This window comes from Oscarella lobularis, chromosome 1 (genome assembly GCF_947507565.1).
Source record: "Oscarella lobularis chromosome 1, ooOscLobu1.1, whole genome shotgun sequence".
NCBI classification, from domain to species: domain Eukaryota; kingdom Metazoa; phylum Porifera; class Homoscleromorpha; order Homosclerophorida; family Oscarellidae; genus Oscarella; species Oscarella lobularis.
Window position 1 is genome coordinate 1,878,392 of NC_089175.1, and position 17,188 is coordinate 1,895,579.

Sequence of the window (17,188 nt, forward strand, 5' to 3'; positions counted from 1 at the left end):
GAATTATCTATGGAGATTTCATACTCAAATTAATTTGTGTCTTCTTTTACGTTGAAACACACGAATAGGGCAAGGTAAGACGAATTATCTATGGAGATTTCATACTCAAATTAATTTGTGTCTTCTTTTACGTTGAAACACACGAATAGGGCAAGGTAAGACGAATTATCTATGGAGATTTCATACTCAAATTAATTTGTGTCTTCTTTTACGTTGAAACACACGAATAGGCTGTAAGACGAATTATCTATGGAGATTTCATACTCAAATTAATTTGTGTCTTCTTTTACGTTTAAACACACAAATAGCGACGAGTAAGACGAATTATGTATGGAGATTTCATACTCAAATTAATTTGTGTCTTCTTTTACGTTGAAACACACGAATAGGGCAAGGCAAGACGAATTATCTATGGAGATTTCATACTCAAATTAATTTGTGTCTTCTTTTACGTTGAAACACACAAATAGCGACGAGTAAGACGAATTATCTATGGAGATTTCATACTCAAATTAATTTGTGTCTTCTTTTACGTTGAAACACACGAATAGGGCAAGGTAAGACGAATTATCTATGGAGATTTCATACTCAAATTAATTTGTGTCTTCTTTTACGTTGAAACACATGAATAGGGCAAGGTAAGACGAATTATCTATGGAGATTTCATACTCAAATTTATTTGTGCCTTCTTTTACGTTGAAACACACAAATAGGCTGTAAGACGAATTATCTATGGAGATTTCATACTCAAATTAATTTGTGTCTTCTTTTACGTTGAAACACACGAATAGGAAAAGGTAAGACGAATTGTCCAGCGGAATTGCATACTAATATTAATTTAACACATGATTTGCTGGAGACGACCTACTCAAAGTAAATAATTACCGGTAATGTGTCTTTATTTTAGGTTTTTGAGCGCTTCTCGCCTGAAAAGGGGCAGATTGAAAGTCGCTCGAGTTCGTCTTAATATGATTGGCCAAGACGGAGTTGGAAAGACATGTCTCGTTCGTCTTCTTTTTGGCCAGAAATTTGAAGAGCAGCCTAGCACGCGCGGCGTTGCTCTTACGAAGGCTGTCACCATGATGAAATCCCATGCCGATACCAATACTGGGAAGTGGCAGCTATTGAATTGTGAAGAGCACAAAGAAAAGTTGAGCAAGACTTATAGAAATGCTTGCACCGATGAAGCAGGCCTTAAAAGGTATTTCATTGTTTAAATAATTAATTAGAATAACGTTTATGTTAGAGAGGGAGCCACGAGTTCTTCACCGTCAATCTTTTGGAGGTCTGTTGGATTCACGGAAGGTTTGTATTGTTGTCTAGCGCGCTGTATTAACCGTCTTTTCAGACTCTAGCCAAGAAGAAGCGAAGCTGACCGTAGAGCATCTCGACGAAATAGAAGCTATATTATACGAGGATCTTCTTTTTTTCGGCGGCGAGGACGAAGTGACCTTGATGACGATATGCGATTTCGGCGGGCAAGAACCGTTTTTGGCGGCTCATGTAGCCCTGATGCCTCCCGGCGCTCTCTCTGTCTACATGCTTGTTTTCAATGGCGCCGAGCTTCTCACCGATAAAGCAAAGTCCACTTACCGAAGATTAGAAGGCGAGAACATTAATCCAATTGAACAGAAGCTTTGCCGAATGGAAACGAATGGCGATTTCCTCAAGCACTGGGCTTCTTCCGTGCACATAGCTCATCCTGCAGAACAGCAGGGTGGTGCATTTCTTGGAGCGGCGGAAGGAGTAAACTTTCCGGCGATTTTTTGCGTTGCAACTCATCGCTTGGAAGCCGAAGAAGCCGCAGCTGAATGCGCAAAGGGCGAAGCGTCCGTTGACGATTTCATTAGAAAAAAACAATGAATATCTCACAGAGCTATTTAGAAAGCAAGCCTCTCAATGTCATTTTGTTCGACCTTCATCGGGACTCGGTTTTTTTCTTGTTGAGAACAAGACGTCCGGTACAGCTAATGAAGATCTCACTGCCAAGGAAATTAGGAGTCGAGTTGACGCAATGACGGATGACTACTGGAAGAAACAAACGATGCAACCAGCACGCTGGCTGAAATTCGAAGTCATTATGGGGCAACTTGTCAAAATAACAGGACGCTCTGTATCGACGCTCAAGGAAGTAAAACAAGTCGCAGAAAAATGTTACATTGCCGATGACGAGGAATTGAAGGATGCCTTGTTGCACCTAACTCACGTGGGGGCTGTTTACTATTTCCCAGACGTTCCTCGGCTTGAGAAAGTCATCTTTCACGATTCTGATTGGCTGTGCAAGCTCTTGGTTTCTTTTGTTGGCTCGGCACATTCAAAGTCAAGTCTCCCAGTCAATCTTGCCGCTGACTGGGATGTAGCCGTTGATTGTGGCTTTCTTTCTCTGAAATTGGTTAATTGTTTGCTGAGCCAAGCCGAGGTGAAAGAGCGGGACTACGCATCAGCTAAAGACATTCTTTGTCATTTTGACGTTCTTGTACAAAAGAGTGAAAGATCGGAAGATCAGGGCTATTACGCCCCTTGCTTTCTACAGGATAATTTCAAGCAGGAAACGAAATACAGTCAAGCGTTTATTCAGAAAGCGTCATTTTCGTTTCCACTTATTGTTTATGCCAAGGACGTCGTGTTTTTCCCGGAAGCACTTTTCTTTCGATTGGCTACTCGTTTTATTCGAGATTACCGTCTATCCGACGTGCCGCTCAAGAGAAATAGACTGGTTTTCGCTTTTTCGTCGGGCGTAAACGCAGAATTTCTTTACCAAGGCTCTAGAAACTACATTAGTCTCACACTTTTCCCTGCTGTTGAAGGGAGGCCACTGACGGAAGAGCAGATGGTCAGTCTTTCCTCGCGTTGCAGCCAATTACGCGAGTGGCTTATCAAGAACGTGAATGACGCGAAGCAACGAGGCATGGCGGGATTGCGGGCGGAATTCTATTGCCAGGTGAAGAAAATCCAAGATGGTTCTTCTCCGTTGCAAAGCTTCGCTCCAATGGAAAAAGAGGAAGAAAGTTTTTCAATGGAAACGACGACATGGACCCTGCGGACTGACGGAACCAGTCTGATTCAGCTAAATAACGACGAGCTTCATTGCATGAAGCTGTGGTTTGGAGCAGCTCCAAGGTCAGGCTTTTGAAATGTTGATCTTATAAGATGTTTACCGTCTGTTTTGTCAAAAGGATGATTTCTTCATCAGAAGTTGATCCGGCTAACGGTACGTGGGTTTATTTTAACATGACTGTTCTATATTTGGCGCTAGGTTCATATCTTAATGAGATCGTGTCTAAAGTAGAACGACGAGCTGTGGCCCAAAGGATAAGAGCTAAATGGAGGCGCGTTGGGCAGGTTCTTGGACCAGACCCGACCTTTGAAGACCACGAATTGGACGGCTTTGAAGAGAAGAGAGACAATCGAGATCGGGCCCAGGCAATGCTTGATGCTTGGGCAGAAAAGCATCACAAAAAAGCCACAAGAACAATGCTCATAATTGCTCTGAAAGAAGAAGGCTATGGCCTATTGATTTCAGACGTTTTCAATTGTAATCCTGACAATGTAAAATAACTGCTCACTTTCTTCTCGTCAATTTTTATGGTACAAGTATGGCTAGGCAAATTCTTTTAATTAATTGTACATCTTGTTTCTAGGTATATAGTCTCGTAACTTCGTAGCTGGAATTTGTGTGCATTTTGCTGGTATCGTTTGTTGCTGAGAAACGGTATTTGACTTTGTCTTATTGTGCATTGAAGGGGAAGACCCTCACAACGTTGTATATGCCAATGGCTCCGTATTCCGCTATTCTATACGTTGGCCAATTAACTGGGGCAGTTTCAAGTTTTTACTAGATCTCGCAATACTTGATGATATGATGCCGTCAATTGATGACACTAGAGCAGTGTCTTGAATTTAGACACCGATAATTTCTAGGGAGCTGATCTATAGCATAGATGTAATAGATACATCTATGTCTATAGTAACCACATAATTAATGGCAGCGAAGAACACGTGAAGGTTCGAGGGCGTGGCTTTCAAGCGCGTGAGGCACAGCTTTTTCCTCGACTGGCTCAGATGGACTCATCGTGGGCGCGTGACGGGATCCTTTCTGCTCTTGCCTTTGTACTTCCTTCATCGTTCAAGGTAGATGCGGAACGGGTCACCTTATTTTGGACAATTCCGAGTCGCTGCCTCATCAGCGTTGCCAAACTCGAACTCGGTAGACAGAGCGAATTGTCAGAAGAGATCTGCGTAGTTGTAGGAGCCGAGAGGAGCCGATGACCATCCTGCATGGGGCCCCCTCATCGTGGGCGCGTTGAATTAATTTCCTGGGCGAGGTTACCCCACCTCTTTCTCCCTAGAGTCTCAAATAGTGGTAGGCAAGACCGTTTAGACCTAAATGTTTATTTCGTCAGAATTTAGGCGAACGTCGTTTCTAATTTAATTATATAGGTTGAGCTTCTGGAAGGAGTTTCGCCTTTCGGAAACGTTAGAAAGGGCTCTGGAAGACGTTTCTCTAGAAGACTTCAGATTCTTGTACAACCCATTTCGTGACATTGGCATGGTGGTAGAGCGATCACCAGAGGGGAAGACTGTTGCGACGCCAGGATCGTACAACTCTCCGCATGGCCGTACTGTGATGAGGATGGCCATTCTGTTCCTAAATTGGTCGTCTTCTGTTGGAGACTGTTTTGGGGCTTGCATGAAGGACCATCTCTGTATTGGAAAGGCTATTTGGTTTCCGGATTTTTCAGCTGGGCCGAGGAAAGTTCTCTATGCTTCCTTTGTTTGTGAAATATTAGATTTGGAATCCATCGCCGATGAAAAGCGTCGCTCATATGTACAAGATCCCGATGTGCAATTCTATCTTGAGATCGACATCAAAGAATACGTCCCGGGAGACTCGACATCGCTTAGTTCGCTGACAGCTAAAGTCTATGAAGAGGATGCCGAGGAGCCAACGCGCAACGTTGAGTTTGCGCCTCCTCACTGTACTGGACCCGGAACCCATGTGCTGGTCTTCTTGTATGAGCGTTTGTTTCACGGAGTAGATCCTCCTGAAAATGCAGTTGATTTTGAGCTAGATTTGTATGCTATCCAGAGAGAAGTAGTGCTGGCAATCAATGGCATGCCGTCAATCTTGAGATCGAGTTGAGAATTTCTTAGGATCGAGCTGACCTCTGAATTTGACTATGCAAGATACATTGGTGTTAGTGTCGTATTAAATTTTATTATCGTATCTCTGATTGAAATCGTAATATTAGTTGCTTCGTCAAGCATTCGGAATGTAGACCCTGCCACCAACTGCACTGTTCAAGAACCCTGCTTCGAGGGACCGCCTGCGAGCGCGCATGCCTACAGCACAATCTTTCGCAACTGTGGCAGTTCCCTCTCTCGCCGCTCGTTCCTCTGTGCTTTCCGCTCTAGCGTTCCTTCATCGTTTAAGTTATGCGATTGGCAAGATCTGGACATCCCTTTACACCGTAAGCAGTTCCTTTACCTATAATTCGCGCCTCATTAGCGTTGCTTAGCTGAGTTCAGTAGACTCAAAGAGATAGGAAGAATTGTACACTAAAATAGATAGCAAAAATCGGCATAGGAGAGGGTAGAGACTCGACTAGGGCTTGGAAACCGTTGATCACGTGTCCCTTCATCGTCATCATCTGACATCATCATCCCTCGTCATTTGCACAAACGTCATTTTTATTTAGCCGTTTTGCGCAAGCTACAAATGATTGACGCATTGTATGATATCTTCATCTGATATTGCTGAGACGCATTCTTCGTGGCTCCAGCTGCGAGTCGTTGTTATCAGTATCTCTACAGTATGCATTGATGAGTTGAAAAGAACGTGGGAGGTATGAGAAGCAGGATAACGTCTCCCACTTTGCGGTTTTTTTTCCTTAGCAACGTGCCAGTTTGCTTGCAGCTTTCGCGTCCAACGTTAGCGTCTCGCACTTGTTATTGTCTATCGAACCAAACGAGACCACTCGCTGCTAGAATGAACAGAAACGGATTACACTGGGTCCAGTTTGACGCGAATCATCCGATCACTCAAAAGCAACCGTTTCTGTATAGGATCCTCTGAAACAAGAGGAAGAGCGGAGACGCAGGGTCTTAGCTGACTTTTACTATGGACTAGCTCTTCGGTATAAGAGCAGAGGCCTTAGCGATCTTCAGGAAAATCGACTTGAAGACGCTCTTGTTGCTTTGGAAGCGGCGCTCAAAAGCATCTCATTAGTCATCTACGGTCCTTTCATCACTTGGAGTAGATGGCTTTCTGCAGTTGCTCTGCGGTTTAGAACTGTCTTCAATATCGTCGAATGCAATAGACGCTTGGTGAGCTAAATCCGTTTGGAGCCCATTTCGGGCTTTGTCCAAACAAGGCTCCACAACGCTTTTCAGAACGCGAACCGTGCGTAATCCAACAGTTATTCTCTTCTAGGAGCGGTGGGAGATCGTGGAATGGTGGGCGTCGGCGTGTTTGGGTAATTTCTTGTGGTTGCTATTTGTTATACTTTATTTTGTTTTCTTAGAACTTCCTTCTGTGTCTAGAGACAAAGACGCGCCTTCTTTTCGCTTCCTTTTTCGAACTCGTGCTTTTGCGGCTGAAATGTTGGGAAACCTTGACAAGGCAGCTGAGGATTATCGTCTTTTGTTGTCTATTCAAGACGTTGGTCTAAAATAAAGGTCTTCAAATGAATATAATTTTATTCTGACCTTTCTAGAGTTCCGCTATTCAAAGCAGTCTCCAGCGGATGCAAACAAGAGTGCACGAAGCTGAATTGCCGACGTGTCTTGAGCTGGAGGATACAGAGAGAAAGAAGAAGAAGAAGAAGAAAAAGAAAAAGAAAAAGAAGAAGAAAAGCCCTGAAAACGAAAACGAAAAAGAAACGAACAGTTTAGATGACGGGGATATCTCAAAGGAACAGCCAGTTCCAAACGTGAGGCGCTTCTCAGAACTAAAAATTCAGAAATAGTTAATGGCGATGTATTTGCTTGCACAGGAAGTTCCGGAAGTAGTTGATGAACAGCTGAACGTAAATTTCTTTTACCGTTACCGTCTACATGTGGCTCACTTTTCTGTAAATGACGGTATTAGGAGGACGTGACAAAGCCACAAATTGCTGAGGCGAAAAAGAAGCAGACAAGGAAAAGAAAAAGGAAAAGGAAGAAAATGCCTAAGAAAGAAACAAAGGTCTGGTTTTATTTTAGCAATCTGAGTGCTTACACGTTGACTCCAGCTCGAGGATGCAGAATCACTTACTAGTGAGAAGGACTCTGACGATACACCATCTGATGCTGAGATCCAGAAGCCCTCTCCTGAGTCTAATACGCTAGACACAGATGATGAAGGAGAGTTTAAGGTAGTCGGCAAAAGCAGGAAGGGAAGACTTCCACCAGTGGAAATCACATTAAAAGGCACTTATACAATTTGGTCTGCAATACACAAGAATCCTTTGTTCTCCTGTTTTTAGATCGTTTTCTAACAACAGGTGATAGTGAAGCCAATTTGAAAAGGAAAGGCAGGCGTCTTTTGGAGGTACATCACCGAAGCTGTGTATGAACACCCTGTGACGTTGTCTTACTATAGGGGCTTGTTGCCAGACTGCCAGAGAACAATCTGATAGGTAAGCGTTGTATTTAGTGCATGGGTAAACATTGTTCATTCTGGAGTTTGCAGGACAACTCGGCTTTCAGAATCCGGAGGTGATCGAAGCTGGAATTCTAGCGTGCTGCGTTTGCTACGAGCAAAAAAACGTCATTGAGAAAGTCAACCTATTATATAGTACCTGCAAAAGGCACACCTACGCATCTCACCGTCCTCCTGTTCTCCTCTGGCCAAAGAAAGACTCGTGGGTGAACATTAGACCACGCCCAAAGCAGGTTTGTGGACCATTCACACCCTGCACGCGCTCGCGTCCGTGCGTTCCTTCGTGCACTCACCCTCATTCCGAAGAAGAGAAAACAGCTTGGGATATGGATAGGAGTAATGAAATATATTTTTAGAAATATATATCCTAAACTAACCAGAGTTTTAATACAGTGGGTCTGAAGGATTGCCGTTTTCCTCCTCTCAGACATCGTCTTTTTATGTGCAAAAAGTAGGCTTAGCGACGAAATGCTTTCTCTAATAATGCTTCTTTCTGTGCAGTTACCTTAGGTACAGATGGTGTGCTTATGGTGAGCGTTGCAAGTATGCGCATGGCGAAAAAGAGCTGCGGGTGTGGAAGCGTCTGTCGGAAGCTACTGACGCCCAAATGACTTCGGTAACGAGCACGGAATCTTCTGGGATAAAGCAGCTGTGCTGGGAGCTTAGGCACGCGCTGTCTAATAAGAACTATCTGCAAGTATGTTTGTTAAAATTCTGTGGGTGTGCGATACAGTAATTCTGCTTTTATAGGTTGTCACTTACCTCAGAGATGTCGAAGTGACGTGCCAGCCTAATGAAACTTTTTCTTTTATTTCCTCTGAGAAGTCCCTATCACCGTACAAATGCAAATTCCTATTCACAGTTTGCTCGACTGGTGTAAGTTAAACTATAGATGTTGTGCGCAGGTTCTAATCTTAACCACGAATGCAGAAAGCATTAAAAAGAATTGTTCTTTTGCAAGAAGGCGCCGCCAACTTTCAACTGTGGTCAAAGAATCTAAATCACTCTTCTTGCCTTGTCCTACCAGAAGGGTGTAGAAGAGCGAGCTTTGAACTGAGATTTAGCTTACGTTCCAGTCAGCCTCTAACAGTTGCATCTCGTTCAGTGGACATGATCGTTGACTGCGAGTCATCTCCTTACTTGCTGCGCACAGCTTACGTTTACGTCGGAAGCGAAGCGAACAGACGAATTTTGGACAACCTAAGGCATCTGGCAGACCCACTTTCAGAGGAGTGGGATGCAGATCCATCTAGCGTCGTGTCGCTCGGCATTTCGGCTTCTGAAATGCAACACTACGATATACCTGATACCGAGCGGCTTTGTCATAATTTGAACAGCATAGACTTACAAAACAAACCATTACGACTGAAGGTGGAAGAGTACAAGAACCGATTTCACACTCTATTGTATCTGGAGGAATTAGAGTGCAAAAAGAAGCGGCATAGATATTCACGCAAGGGTTTACGACTTCTGAAGAGCAAAGAAGCTGAGGAATTACGGGTAGTTGGACTAGACTGCAGTCTACCACCAGTAACAGGGCAGGACTCAATGGCATACGTGAGGTTGTCTCAGGAAAAAGAAGTTTATGAAATACCCGTACACGACGTCAAGGATCAGGGAATTGTTGTGCTCGACGTGAAAAGAAACCGTTCATTTTGGACTAAAATCAATGATCTGGACAATGCCGACCCTCTGATTGATTTTCAGCTAAAACACGACCGAACTCACTTTTGCAGTCTTCACCGCGGCATTGATCGCGTATCACGCGAAGTTTTGCGGAGTCACTTATGTGAAATTTCTTCTGCGGGCAGTTCACCGGTTAAACTGTCGGACCTTCAATCTCTGTATCCCAAATCACCTGTTTGGACGAACGAAAGGCAAAGTAGGGCTGTTGGGTACATTTGTTCTGAATCCTCTCGTCGCCTAGTCATCATAAACGGTCCTTTTGGAACAGGAAAAACCATGCTTCTGAAAGAAGCCATCGTTTTGCTGTGCCTTCAGGCAACTGCCAGTGCTCGTATTCTTGTCTGCACCCAGTCAAACCACGCGGCTGACATTTACGTAAAAGAACTTGACAAGTGTTTAAATTTCTCGACGAAGATGATCCGCGTTTGCTACCAATGGCGGAAACCGGTGACTGTTCCTGCCAAGATTCGGAAAAAGTACTGCATTCTAGGCAAAACAAAAGACGGTCAAGATTGTTTTCGTGATCCAGACATGAACGAACTAAGAAAACACCAGAAATTAGTTGTCGTCACGACGCTCACAACAGCTAGAGTTCTGATAACGGACGAAACAAAAGGCTTTTTCTCGCACATCATCATTGACGAAGCAGCCCAGGCAAGTGAGCCAGAATCTATAATACCTCTCGCTCTGGCTTGTGAAAACACTCGTGTTGTGCTGGCCGGAGATCACCAACAGGTACCTCCTACACACGCATATACTTTTTTTCGCTGATTTGTATTTTAGGTAAACCCTTCTGTTATATCGCATAGTGCTCGACGTGGAAAGCTTCAGTGGTCCTTGTTTCGTCGACTCTACTCACTGCTGTCTTCTGACGCTATCGATCTTGTTTACAATTATCGCTGTCATCACCAAATAGTCAATCTCGTTTTGAGACTTTTCTACTTGCCATCGTTATGCAATGACAGCGGGGAATCGGCTATTGCCATAGCGAAAGGCCAGGAAGCCCACCCAAATTTTCATCCGTTTGGCTTTGTCAGTCTTGAACGTGGTAACAGTGTTGAACAAATGGGGAGAGATGGTTCGTACGTAAACAGAGCTGAAGCGATGGTTATTATCGCCTACGTGAAGGACATTATTAAGAAGTGGCCCAAAAAAGCTTGGAGAGAGTTAACATTTGCTGACATCTGCATTGTGTCGTCCGAATATATGCAGGTACTATACACATATTACTTGCAACCATTGGCTGGATTTTGTCTCGTGTTTGTTTTAGGTTTTACATATTAGGAAGCTATTGGATGATTCCAAACTGAAAGACGTCTCCGTACTCACTTCGAGGTCTGTTCAAGGTACGATCTCGGTTGATTTGTGGACGCACCGTAAATGATAGTTACGCGTATAGGAAGAGAATTTCGCGTCGTTCTCGTCAGCACTGTAATGACTTCGAAGGGAAATGTGGAGAACTATCAGACGGAGCCCAATCTGTTTTCGGACAGAAAAATGCTGAACACTGTTTTCAGTCGAGCAAGATCCCTAGTTCTTGCTTTCGGCGAGACCGACAGTTTGACGAATTGCAAAATAGGCAATGTATGGAAGCAGTTTATTCGCGAATCCTGGAAGGCTCGAAGTCTAATGGGCGACAGAGATACACCTAAATATCTAAAAGAGTTGAAGCTATCTGAATTAAGGCTCTCTAATTTGGAGCAAAATTCGGAAGCAATTAATGCAATTCCTGCTACCGCTGCCGCTCAATGTACCGATAGCGATGACGACTGTTCTTCTGACGACGAAGTGATGGTTAGAAGTCTCGGACAGCACCTAAATCGCGTTGCTGTAAAACGCTTAACTTCCACTGGAAGTGGAAATGCTGCGAATGACGATGATGCATGGCTTAGAGTAGAAGAGGAAGAGGGACTTGAGAACGTTGAATGGCAACTGTCGCGGAGAAGAGACAACAAAGAAGCCGTTTACGAGACTCATTGGTCAGTAAAAGAGATGGAAAAGGCAAATGCGGATAACCCTGCAAAGTACGTTCGGTGTCATCTAAAGGTTCTCGGAAGAGGAGACAATTGCCGAGGAATCCCTATCGACCCTTCTCAAAATGAAATTTTAATTGAGGGTTATCGTCGTCGGAATCGTGCTTACGATGGAGAACTTGTCTTAGTGGAAACCGTTAGCTCCTCCACTGAGAACGATAGCCCGAGAATCGGCCAAGTTCGAGGCATCTTTCGTAAGCAACGACCTACTCATTTTGTGTGTCAGTTAATGGATGGGAAGACGCACCGATTTGCGCCTATTGATTCATCTCATCCTATTTTGATCAACTGTCCGAGCCGATTTGAAGATTATCATAATCGCCACGGCGACTGTGTACACGTGTTTGAGAGTTTAAGAGAATCGAAGAAACTTTGGGAGAAAAAGAAGTGGTGTATTCGATTGAAAAAGTCTCGAAATATCCTCTTTGTTGTGGAATATGTTAAATGGAAAGAGCTGTGCACCTATCCTATGGGCATTGTCATTGATGTCGTGGATCCGGGGCTGACATACCAGCAGGGTCTTGGAGTGCTGGACATCGAGACAATTGGCTACAACGAGCTACAAGAATACAGCGGTGAACAAAATGAAATGGAGACAGCAGACTGCGATGACATCCCCTCTATCAGCAACGCCTTTACAATTGACCCACCTCAGGCGGAGGATTTAGATGATGCTCTCGCTGTGCGGTCGCTAGAGGGCGGGCTGTATCAGGTTGACGTTTTTATTACTGATGTTGATTCCATCGTTAAACGCGGAAGTCCTGATGATACGCGAGCTCGCGCTTTAGCTACGTCTGTGTACGACTACAAAGGAGGTGTGCGTCTGCCTATGCTTCCCAAATGGATCAGCGCAAAAAAGTGCAGTCTTCTGCCAAACAGACCGAGACGAGTTATTGCCGTTTCGTTTACTCTCGACGCTGAAGGGAATCAGAAAGGATACCAATTCAGTTCTAAAATTATTCAAAGTTGCTGCAAGCTGTCTTACGAAGCAGCGGAAGACGTCATTGCTGGTCGTACGCCTGACGTTATTTGTTACGGGGTTTCCAGAGATGACCTTTATTCCAGGGTTCGTCTGCTGCATAAAATGAGTCTGAATATCAGAGCGCGCCGCTTTGGCCGTAACAGGAGTGGCGCTGGCCGTTCCGACGCAACGGGCTCTGCCGCGTTTGCACACCATCTTGTCGAAGAGTTTATGATTATGACAAATCAAGCAGTTGCAGAAGAGCTTCTGGAAAAGTGCAGAAACGAGTGCATTTTGAATTCGCAGAGTCCTCCCAGCGAGTCCAAGTTGAACGAATGGAGTCAGCAAGTGGGCAGATATGCCTTGGCTTTTCCAACGTTGTTCGAAGCCGCGCGAAGAGCTGGAATTTCGGAGCCTTCGTCGAGATCTACATTTCAAAGTACAGTACATGTTCCAAAAGTTGGCCTTGACGAGCTCGTAAGGGACATTGATTCCATCGCCGATGACGAAAACGCAGTAATGTGCGTCAATAGATTTATGTCTAGCGATCGCCTTCTTCCTCAGCTTGCCTTGTGGCTCTCAAAGTACGGAAAACTGCAGCGAAGAGCTCGTTATGTGACCGTGCTGAATGACGTTGATTATCCTACCAAACATCATCAGTTTGGGACGTTTTACTGTCACTTCACGTCTCCTTTACGTCGTTTTGTCGATCTTGTTACTCACAGATTGCTCAAGCGTTGCGTTTTGGCAAATTCTGCAGCGACTTATGACACCAAAGAAACGACGGAAATCAGCTTTGACTGCTCTAGCCGACGTCAGTTGGCGAAAAAGTTTGGGAGACAATCGCTTACGTTGAAACTTGCTTGCGACGTTCAATTCTATCCTGTTTCTACCGTTGCTGTGGTGGAAGATATAACTGGAAGTCACATAGATTTGTTTGTTCCTGATTGCCCTAGTTTTCCTTACGGTGGTGGAAGAATTCGATTCTCGTCTCTAAATGCTATTGATGCCAACTTGGAGAGAGCAGTCGATCCACCGACAGCATATCTTAAATGGGAAATTTCCTTACTTTCTTCGCGGTGGGACGACGAAATCGAAAATGAGAATCTTCCGGAGGAGACGTTTGCGTTGGTTGATTTTGGCTTATGGATGAGATTGGCGGCTCAGTGCAGAAACAGAGAAAGCGAAGCGACCAGAGAAAGCGTGCTGAGAATGCTCGGTGAAATAAAACGGAGTACAGTCGTTCTTCGTCAAAAGTCAAAAGCAGATAAAATTGGTCTTGACGGACAGGACGATTCTAATAGCATAATAGAGAAACGCGTTTCTGTGAGCGACCTACTTTCGATTCAAGTGGCAAGCCGCATGCAGCGGGGAATGTTGCAGCCCTTTGTTCAGCTTTTGCGGCTTTCGGATGGGTTGAGCATTTGCATTGAGCACAACACTCGGCCGGCTGAGTGCTTTTCTTCGACTCTTTCCGTACCTCCTCAGCCTTCGTCATTTTCCTCCTTGTCTGAATACGTACGATATTGGACTCCTGTTGTTGAAATAGAGTCGGCTACAACCAGTGTTAAAGCATCTGGAAGAGCTTCTGCGTGTTTAATACGTGACATGGCTGTTGAGTGGAAATACCTTGAAAACGGAGACATGATAGGATATTTGGAAATTCGCAAACAGTTTGCAGAGTGCTATAAAATTGCATATCAACGAGGGAGCTACGTTTGCTTGAGATACTTTGACTTGGACTTACCGGAAGACATAAAGGAAGGTCGAAAGGAAGAAGGAAGTAGAGGAATGCTTTGGAGAGAAAACAGCCCGTTTTGCTCCAGCGACAAATATAACGTCGTTCTCCACTGTCAAGTGATTTCTGTAGACGAAGACCTCTTCAAAGCTGCCGGCGAGCCGGATGTAAGATGGTACTCGCTAAGGATCAGGTGCTACGACTCAAGAGGAGTAAACTTTACGGGCTTGCGTTGCAGTGCACAGTTTATTCACTCAAGCATTCCGTCCAAGTGAGCGTTTTCCTTCAGTTTTGTTGTGTCTTTTTTGAAAAGGGCTTTTTTAGAGTAATGAAACACAGTTTGAACTCTCTCACAGATACTGACAAAGGCGGTACTGGTACTAGTCTTTTGAGAAGCCTTGTAACAGAAACGTTTGAGACAAAGGCTAAGACGAAGGCTGAAACTAAGCAAAGTAGGCATGCAAGCTTTATGTTTTTAGTTTATGTACATGTTTAGTTTATATGTGACACTACTTCTCTTTAGATGACAGCTCCAGTTTGTCTCTTGCGGAAATTCTTGGTGAGAGAAGATCTCTCAACACCGATCAATACAAAGCAGTGCTTCGCGCACGACAAAACGACGTCACACTTATACAAGGCCCTCCAGGTAATGGGCGATCAGATAAATGTTAACTCCTTACTTTAGTATTAAACTGTTGTTCTTGACTGATAGGAACCGGAAAGACAATAACTGGTGTTCATATTGCGTGGTGGCTGGCTTGTGAAAATTTGGCTGAAAATGCAGAGGCTCTAAAACGCAAAACGAGGCAAAGGAGCCAACTTTACTACTGCGCTCCTTCCAACGAAGCTGTCGATGTAGTGGCGAGTAAGCGATATTATTAAAAAAAGAATCAGTACTTGCGAATGAATTACATCTGCAGGAATGCTCCTGAATCTGATAAAGAAAAGAACTCACAATGATGGTCTTCGTTTCAATCTTCTTCGAGTATATGGCAGTGGAATTGAAAGGCAAAAGTACCCGGGTTTGTCCATATTCAAGAGGTATGCTCCAGGTGGCATATCTGTTATGCAAAAGGCAGAAAGCAAGGAATTGGAAGAAATTGCTCTGCATCATCGCATTCGCGACGAAGCCCATCTAGACGAGAGCGTCCGTAATAATGCAGCAAAAATTAGGAGGTTTGAAAAAGAGTTTCGTACATACAAAGCATCCGGAGAGGAACCCACGGTGCAAGAAGTTGAGCAGTACATGGCACTCATTAGGGAATCGGAGCGGCTCGAGATTATTGCCGCTGACGTCATTCTTTGTACGTGCATACAAGCGGGAAACCCTCGTCTAAGACAGAGTCAAGAATGTAAAGCCGTCGTTCGCGCTTGCATTGTTGACGAAGCCGGACAGTGTACCGAACCTGAAACTGTAGTTGCTACTATCGCTGCTAAAAGCAAAATCGTGCTGATCGGAGACCACAGGCAACTTCAGCCAGTCGTGCAGAATAGTCGAGTCACCGATGTGCTTAGCAAATCCATGTTTGAGCGGTTATCCAAGAAAGCTATGATGCTTACCGAGCAGTACAGAATGGTATGAGATTATTTTCAATTAGAACGTTTTCGTTTATCATCGTTTTTTAGCACAAAGATCTGTGTGATTTTCCTTCACGAAAGTTTTATGAAGGAAAGCTAAAAACGTCTGTCGAAGTTCAAAGGAGAGGATCTCCTGCGCCTTACTTATGGTCGTCCGTTTGGAAGCGGTCGTCACCGAAACCCTACTGCTTTATCAACATCAAAGGATCTGAAGAAGTAAATCCTGTCGCTAAAGACGAAAAAGGCGGCGAAGAATCAAAGGCTAATGTAGACGAAGCAGACCTTGTGGTGAGCGGAGCTCTTTTTTAATATGTGAAATATACTACCTCTTTGTCTAGGTTCATGTTGTTCGATCCTTAGTGTTTTCCTATGAAGTTACATCTGGTAGCATTCGGGTTCTTACTCCATACACAGCACAGAAGTGCATGATTGAACAAAAGCTGCGGTCTGTGTCGAACCTGTCTGACAAAATCCGGGTTTGTTCTGTTTTTGAAACTCAAGGTTACGCTATTAATTGCTTGCCGCTTTATTTAACTGATCGAAAGTTTAGGTGGTGAGGCGGACTTCATTGTGCTATCAACAGTGCGATCTCTTCCAGATTGTCGTATTATAGAGGCTCCTACTAGGCATTGGAGAGAAGAGAACATCGGATTCTTGTCGGATGAACATCAAATGAACGTGGCCCTGACGAGGGCTAAGCACGGGCTGATTATTATTGGTATGCAACACAGCTAGATGTCATTATTTTATCAAGTGGCACGATCTTAGGAAATGAGAGGCTTCTTAGCTTCTGTAAAATGTGGCGAGATTTGATCTCAATTTACAAAGAGGATGAGTGTTTTGTGGAAAAAAGTGTTGCGAAGAGTATATTCTTTGTGCGAGCCTAACGTTTGTTTTATTTTGTCTAAGATCTTCTTGTTATGTGTCAGATGTCGATGTTTAGTTTGTGTAAGTAGAGAGGCTGTAGTCGATGCCTAAGGAAATAGCCGTACTGATGTGATCAAATCAGTACATGTATAGCAGTGGTGGGTGTGTTGTAAATGTATTTGTACACGTGTGCATGTATAAAATAGATAGCCGGCTGTTTGAAACTTCAACCGGCCGATTTTGTATGATAGATCTCGCAATACTTGATGCCGTCAATTGAGCAGTGTCTTTCATTTAGACACCGACAATTTCTAGGGAGCTGATCTATAGTATTGTAACCACGTAACGACAGAAGCTCGAGGGCGTAGCTTTCAAGCGCGTGCAAGCAAAGGCGCATGCTTCACACTCACAGCTTTTTTCCTCGACTGGCTCAGATGGACTCATCGTGGGCGCGTGACAGGATCCTTTCTGCTCTTGCCTCGGTACTTCCTTCATCGTTCAAGGTAGATGCGGAACGGGTCACCTTATTTTGTAAATAGTACAATTCCGAGTCGCTGCCTCATCAGCGTTGCCAAACTCGAGCTCGGTAGACAGAGAGAATTGGCATAAGAGATCTGCGTAGTTGCAGGAGCCGAGAGGAGCCGATGATTGGGGCCCCCTCATCGTGGGCGCGTCGATCGAAT

General features: G+C 44.3%; 2 protein-coding genes across 5 annotated transcripts; both read left to right on the forward strand.

Moving 5' to 3' along the window:
- The first annotated feature begins 711 nt into the window (after positions 1 to 711).
- On the forward strand, positions 712 to 3,828 carry LOC136199155 (uncharacterized). 2 transcript variants are annotated; one of them, XM_065989316.1, is made up of 8 exons: positions 712 to 797; positions 908 to 956; positions 1,026 to 1,201; positions 1,247 to 1,305; positions 1,349 to 3,120; positions 3,177 to 3,211; positions 3,257 to 3,588; positions 3,642 to 3,828. In XM_065989316.1, exons 5-7 carry the CDS (start codon positions 2,015 to 2,017, stop codon positions 3,556 to 3,558), a joined length of 1,443 nt encoding a protein of 480 aa, XP_065845388.1. In that variant the 5' UTR covers positions 712 to 797; positions 908 to 956; positions 1,026 to 1,201; positions 1,247 to 1,305; positions 1,349 to 2,014; the 3' UTR covers positions 3,559 to 3,588; positions 3,642 to 3,828. The 2 variants fall into 2 exon arrangements, with proteins under 2 accessions (XP_065845388.1, XP_065845380.1); XM_065989308.1 differs by having other exon boundaries at positions 908 to 1,201.
- A 1,520-nt stretch (positions 3,829 to 5,348) lies between these two features.
- LOC136199131 (3'-5' exoribonuclease HELZ2-like) lies at positions 5,349 to 16,802 on the forward strand. Of its 3 annotated transcripts, XM_065989284.1 has the most exons (28): positions 5,349 to 5,471; positions 5,520 to 5,846; positions 5,896 to 6,013; positions 6,067 to 6,327; positions 6,434 to 6,476; positions 6,525 to 6,661; positions 6,717 to 6,932; positions 6,996 to 7,028; positions 7,091 to 7,186; positions 7,233 to 7,410; positions 7,467 to 7,531; positions 7,583 to 7,619; positions 7,673 to 7,978; positions 8,036 to 8,093; positions 8,144 to 8,339; positions 8,393 to 8,518; positions 8,573 to 10,063; positions 10,112 to 10,540; positions 10,599 to 10,674; positions 10,728 to 14,331; positions 14,385 to 14,512; positions 14,584 to 14,706; positions 14,773 to 14,925; positions 14,981 to 15,636; positions 15,687 to 15,926; positions 15,977 to 16,139; positions 16,189 to 16,356; positions 16,407 to 16,802. In XM_065989284.1, exons 3-28 carry the CDS (start codon positions 5,990 to 5,992, stop codon positions 16,523 to 16,525), a joined length of 9,126 nt encoding a protein of 3,041 aa, XP_065845356.1. In that variant the 5' UTR covers positions 5,349 to 5,471; positions 5,520 to 5,846; positions 5,896 to 5,989; the 3' UTR covers positions 16,526 to 16,802. The 3 variants fall into 3 exon arrangements, with proteins under 3 accessions (XP_065845356.1, XP_065845339.1, XP_065845348.1); XM_065989267.1 differs by having other exon boundaries at positions 5,520 to 6,013; XM_065989276.1 differs by having other exon boundaries at positions 5,364 to 5,471; positions 5,700 to 6,013.
- Positions 16,803 to 17,188: the final 386 nt, after the last annotated feature.